Genomic DNA, 6,475 nt, shown 5'->3' with positions numbered 1-6,475 from the left:
CCATACCCATATTTATACACCACAATTAAAGGCCCGATTTTCAAGGGTGCTTCACACTTGCAGCTGTGATTGACCTGCAGATGCTCAGCAAATTCTTGGCTGTGGGTGCTTGGCACTTCTGAAAAATCAGGGCTTTTATTTCAGAGGCTAAATATGGATTTAGATGTGCAATTTTAAACACACAGATTTGAAACTTTTGGGTTGTGTATAAAAATAAAAGCACCCTTTAAAAAGCAGCTGAGAAGCTAATTTGATTTTAGAAAATGTTCATCGTTTTCAGACTCTAAAAATCAATGTCTTCATTTCAGGATGTGACCAGCCTGTCTTGAAAAGTAATGTTGAAAACAGCAGCATAAATACCTTCCAATGTATCAGTACCTTCCAAACCTTTTTCAGTTAAACTTGAATTTCTGGTGCACATGCAACACGACAATGAACACACTAGCATTTAATTTAAAGAAAAAGGTGCAAAATGAAAGTGCCTTATCAATTCAACAAGAAAAGCTATACCAGTAACTACTTTTTATATTAATTAAAACAATATATAAACATTATCTCTTTTTCTATATATAGTCTTCATGCCCATTTACCCTGTAATATATTATAATGCTATTGTTGCTATTGCTATGGACCCTTTTCGTGCCATTCTGCCTACTGGCAATCAATGGTAGATGAAAAATATCGTCCTTCATGAAACAGTGAGCAAGTTGTGCAAACTGATGCTGAAACCTCTGCAGTACACACCAGTTGCTGGACTCTGCTGGGATCAACAAATTGATTGTTCTGTTGAAAGTCTGTGGGCAGTGAACTACAAGGAAAAAGAAACCTTCTGAGTTTAGTACCCTCATTCTGTGTAAACAGAGGTCAAAGATCGAGAAGTCAAGACAGAAAAAGGGTCCACATTTGTAGGCATAATGGAAATCATATGCATGAGAAAAACAAGTTCAACTTTGTTTCATTGTTTCCCATCCTTTGCCTGACCCCGACCGCCAAAAGATGTGCAGTGTGTTGGCTCCCTAGGTCTGTGCAGGGCCATATAAAGTGTCTTGGTTTTCTTTCTTTTTTTTCTTTTCTTTTTAACGTTTGTACTTCAGACATTCTAGAAGTGCTTAGGTGATATATTTACCCATCAATTTGCATTGCTGGCTCAAATTCTGAAGTGAACAACTCCTTGTACAATGGAGGAAAATGAAGTCGCACAATGTCTGGGTATATTGCTTTAAATGCCATAAGTTTTTCTGTATGTCGTCCACACAGTGCTCTTAAAGTAGACACTTTGCATATTAACTAGAAGAAAAACACACAAGAAAAATACAGTCATACACAAAACAGGCTCTCTTCTCTGATTTTGCTTTTAGGATCAACCACTTCTAGTTACCTTGATTGTTTTCCTTAAAGATGAATTTTAGCAGCTAAAAGATGCACTTGCTTGTTTGATTCAAAGAGAGGAAATCATTAAACAGCACGGATTTTTTTGGGGCCTAATTCCACTTCTGTAGTAGGGCTGAAATAATAACCTGTGTGGCAGAAACATTCACTGGGGTAGTTGTGGGAACAGAGAGGGAAGGTATAAAGAGAGGAGACACTTGACGGCTTTTCATGAAGCTCAAAGTTAAAATTAGATTTCTCTAACCACTCTAGTTCTCTCTCCCCTCTACCTCAACCCTTTCTTCCCCCTTCTGGGTTCTCTTAGGAAGTGGTTGAAACTAGGCAGGCTGGATTTTGAACAAGCAAGTCTAGAAAAGGAGAGGGATACAAAGGCCAGATGAGAGCTGTTAGACAGTAATTATGCTGCTGTTACTAGTGTAGAATACTTTCATGTTCAGAGGATGAGGCATAGTTTTTGGTGCTCACCTTAGTTAGAATTCCATCTTCTCGGTGATTCTTCTGCAGGACATGCTGAAGTGCTAGCTGAATCTTCTGTTGGAGTTTTTCGATTTTTATCTTCTCCTGAAGCCATGAACGATCTAAACGTAAAGCAAGTGAATACTTCTGATGTTGCACACTGGCATCACAATATGCAAAGAAATGTTCTTCGAGCCTATGCTACATTCATCTTTCCTGTTGCCAACCTCCCTTCCATTCCAGTGGAGTTTTATACAGGAGGTATTAGAGGATCTCGGCAAGCTTGAACCATATTTGTTAATGTGTCACATGCTCATAAGACTGTATTACAGAATATACAAAATTAACCTAGCAATATTTTCATCCTGGAGATGACGAGATTTTGTGATGAATGACTAACCAAAGGATTTTTGTTGCAAGGTTTTCTTTTTGACATGCAGAAAACAATTGAAACAAATAGTTTTAAGAAAAGCATATTTAAAAGAAATCATTCCTGTGCACTTCTTGGCAACCCAGGAGCATTACATCTGACATCGCCAAGGTGGCAGAACCAAACAATTCTGTGGTTCTTGCACTAAGAAAACACAACACTAAATACTCTTGAGCTGCCAAATGGCATGACAACGTAGCTACCATTCTGCAAATCAGGGGACACCTGCCACCCTTATTCACATGGTAGTATCTTTTGCTCCTCGAGGAGATCCATTAGTTTCAATGGAACTATTCACAGAGACATGTACAACTCAACAGGGACTAAGGGCAACAAAATTTGGGCATATATTAGGATGACTCATTTGAGCAAAATTACCCTTGCACCCACCTTTAAATATATCTGTTAAAGTAAAATCCAGAGTAGGAAATGATTAGGGAAGGGGCATACAAGAAGGTGATTACATTACATGCTTACGGGTTGCCTACCAGATTATCATTAAGGCATACTCCATAATAAAACTATCACTAGGTTCCATCAGACAAATGTAGAGTGATATTTTACATCTTACCTGCAGACATTAAAACAAATGCAGAAAACAAAGCAATCTCATCTTCTGTCAGGTGCATAGAACATAAGCTCTTTCCAAATTCAAACACAAAACTAATGAAGTCTTCACAACCTGCCAAAAGGAAGGTATGTATCATTCAGGATTTCTGAGGAGACTGCTTCAAAGTGATGGCACAGTTATTTTATTCTGAGGGAGGAGGCTAATGGATGTGAAATACCTACAAGACCAGGGCTCCTCTCTGTAAAGAAGTATGGATTGATGGTAGTTGTATCATAAAGTTGAAGCTAGTAGCCCATTATGGGCCATTTTTATACACCTCCAACTTCCCCCAATCTTCCTGAAGTTTTGTATCTTTTTCTGGTAAATTTGGTAAAAAGCAGATCGTTTTATAACTTAAAGTCATTTAATAGACGTGAACTACCACTACACTTTCCAAATATCTAAACAATTTTTGGCTGACTTGATCTCTAGATGACTTGGCCTAAAATTTTAATATTGGTTTTGTTTTATTGATGAAGGAAGTGCCTTTGGTATTTTGGGGAGGGATTGCAGGGAAATGCATAAGGAGCTGTTTTAAAGTGTATCAAGAGCAACTGTACTATATATGTTCATAAAAATAAAATGACCTCCATCTGACTCCAGCTGCTGGGTGGTGCCAGAGGGTGAGGTAGGAAAAGGAGGAAGGAAGAGAAAGAAGACCGGGGGTGGGGTGGGGCAGGAGTATGGGAAAAATCATGAATATAATGGGTTGGGGACCTAGCAGACATGAATTGGGATAGGGGTGGCTCCCAACCTCGAAATGGGACTAGCTCTAGAAGGTCCAAGAGGAGCAGGAACATCAGAGGAGACAGGACACTAATGAGGCAGGACAATAGTGATGAAGTGGAGTGCAGGGGAACCCAAAAACATAGAGGGCAAATGAAATAGGATAGAGGAGACAGCCATGGAAGAAGATGCAGGGAACTGAGGGAGGCATATATAGGATGTATGCACAGGGAACATATGGAAAGAGAGGAGGACAGGGAAAAGCAGAGTGCTGCAAGGTTTTGATGTGGATAGGAGCCTCCCCATCTCTTCTTCCTTTCCCTTCCACCCCCATCTGCCATGCAGGTATAACTCAGATTACCACCACTATCACACATGCTTCCTACAATCTGCAGGAGGGGAGCCCCGCTTTAGAGGGCCTTGGAGGATTTGTTGGAACTGGGCTTTCCCCCGCAGGTCTTATACACCAACCTGATTTAGACTTTTTGGTGCTCATGGAGAAAAAAATTAAAAAGTTAAGGTTGAAAGTATATTTTGGTGGAGTCCAGCTAGCAGCCCGCATACAATATTACTACCTGAACTGTTCATGTCCATACTTTGTACCTTTGGGTGTTTTAAATACATGCAGAATATCTGTAAAATGATACAGCCAGTTCTTCACTGCCATATTATCCTTCAGCACTCAATGTTATCTTATCCAGCTTACACCCCATACACAAACTTAATAGTACCTCCCAGATAAAACTGGCAAAAATATACACAAAAGGTCAAAATGGCAAATTACTGGGAAATTGAAAAAAAATTCAATTTTTATTCAAGTGATCTACTTCCAATAATCTCACAGCAATGTTATTTTCATCTTTGTGTATATACGTTCTTGAAAGATTAAAAAGAAGACGAGGAGCTTTGAAAGGATAACATTGTGGTGTCCAAATTCACCCAAGAAATTGCTTTTCTGTATAGTTAGAATGTATCAAATATTACTCCAGTTATCAAATCTGGGTGCCTAAACTGGACACATATTCAAATTAGCACTGACCTGTTTAAAACAGATATCTGGGTGCCTGATCTGAACACAAAGGGCCCAATTCTGCATTCTGTTACATGATTTCAATTTCCATTGAACTCAACTGGTCCCCAAATTTAGTCAACCAACTTTAAGAAGTGGACCCATACATAGTACCTTACATAATAAGCAATCCAAGACTAGATTTTGAGTTACCTTTAAACTTTTCCCTTTGTAAGCCTAACACAGTGTTTAAGTCCCAGTCTGTTTTTTATACATGGTCCTCTTTCAGTTTCTAACCTCTTTTCTACTTGTTTTTATACAGAGTACTTGAGATTTTCTTACCTAATGACTTGAAAACATCTGGGCTAGCGTACTTGCCGTCAAAATATACTGTGTTGTTTTGGGAGTCAAAGGCACGGCACATTCTGATAAACACAACCTCTAAAGATCCTAAATGCAAACAATACACAGAGTTGATTACACAGAGTTAATTATTTTAACAGAGATTTCAGTTACAAAATGGAAGAACTTTTTAAAAAGGGATTTTAAAATGTAATCTAGACTGCATTCAATATAGGTCCAGTACTGTAGTGGTTTCTGCAGTTATAACTGAGAACGGTTTGATTTACCATGAGCATTAAAAGAAATCTCTAAAAAGTTAGTTACATTAGAATAAATCCAGTGTCCCTCCATTGAAGTCAAGGCAATTAAATTGGATTTACACTGGTGAACATATAAGAACTTCTCCATTTATTTGTAAACCACATCATTTCTATAATATCTTCCTTAAAGTCTGAACTTCTACCTTGAAAAGAGCTATTCACTGTTATCAAAACAAATCAGAAATCTAAGTTATGTTCTAGACCCAGCCATTTGTACCCACTCAATACTTCCACTGTTTCTAATGGAAGCTCCACACAGATACATACACACACACACACTTCCATCCAGAACATCTAAGATGAACACATGTATCCAAGGAAAGAGCTATAAAACTTGTGTTTTTCAGTACAACCTAACAAGGAAATATCTGAAGTCAAAACTGGCTTCAATCATTTTACTTACATAGCATTTCCCTAGGTTAAAAGCTCGTTAGAAGCAGGCCTCAATTCACCAACATACCTGCTTTTAAAAGCACGATTTGATCATTTTGACACAGTTCCATAAAGCCATCAATGCGTTTGGCAAACTCCACGACATACTGTATAGCTTCTGTTATTTTGACTGCACATAACTGCCACATTACCTCCCTCTGCTGTTGAAGAGAAAGGGATAAATCACTATTCAAGCTTGCGTAAGCCACTTTTCATAAAGGAAAATGAAGTTAAAAAGCAAAGCAGAGCTCCCAACCCTCGCCAACATTCATGAGTACAATTTAGGAGGCGGAGAGGGTAAACAAGCCTCATAGAGGCATATGTATACATGCAGCACTCATTTACTGTTGGCAGTGAGATCTAGGCTGGGACTTCTTGTCTCAAGAGACAGATTCTCCCCTCAGACGCCTGGGTACTGCTTCCAGTGATTTACACTGGAATTGTATGCGTGCAACAGAAGGCAGAACTGGACCCAACAGACATAACTAAGCTCTCAAAAACAATTCCATGCTTCTTACCAAGTACTCTGTTTCCTACTGAATTTAAATCAAATAACAAGGAGATCTTAAAATATATATATCCCATATTATTTATGGTATTGGTATCCAGTCATTTGCACCACAAATGCCTCAATTTAGAATGAAACTACCTATGTAGTATAAAAACTGGGACTTTTTAATACGATAAACGTTCTGCAGAGAACACAAGAAATATTTATCTGAACAATAGTGGGTTTAATACTACTTCCCAAGAACTGTTTC

The 6,475-nt window shown here is 38.5% G+C and overlaps 1 protein-coding gene across 1 annotated transcript in view; it reads right to left on the bottom strand.

Annotated features, from left to right (window-relative positions):
- Positions 1–1,122: 1,122 nt before the first annotated feature.
- RORA (RAR related orphan receptor A) overlaps positions 1,123–6,475 on the bottom strand; it is a 539,694-nt gene continuing 534,341 nt past the window's right edge. Inside the window, exons 7-11 of the mRNA XM_077828529.1 lie at positions 5,743–5,875; positions 4,963–5,070; positions 2,847–2,957; positions 1,855–1,967; positions 1,123–1,287 (exon numbers count right to left, since the gene is read on the bottom strand). Of these exons, the coding sequence (XP_077684655.1) occupies positions 1,123–1,287; positions 1,855–1,967; positions 2,847–2,957; positions 4,963–5,070; positions 5,743–5,875 (630 nt within the window). The remainder of the gene's footprint in view (positions 1,288–1,854; positions 1,968–2,846; positions 2,958–4,962; positions 5,071–5,742; positions 5,876–6,475) is intronic.

This window comes from Eretmochelys imbricata, chromosome 10 (assembly GCF_965152235.1).
Source record: "Eretmochelys imbricata isolate rEreImb1 chromosome 10, rEreImb1.hap1, whole genome shotgun sequence".
NCBI lineage: Eukaryota > Metazoa > Chordata > Testudines > Cheloniidae > Eretmochelys > Eretmochelys imbricata.
The sequence above is the reverse complement of the archived record's forward strand: the minus strand, read 5'-3'. Positions and strand labels throughout refer to the sequence as shown.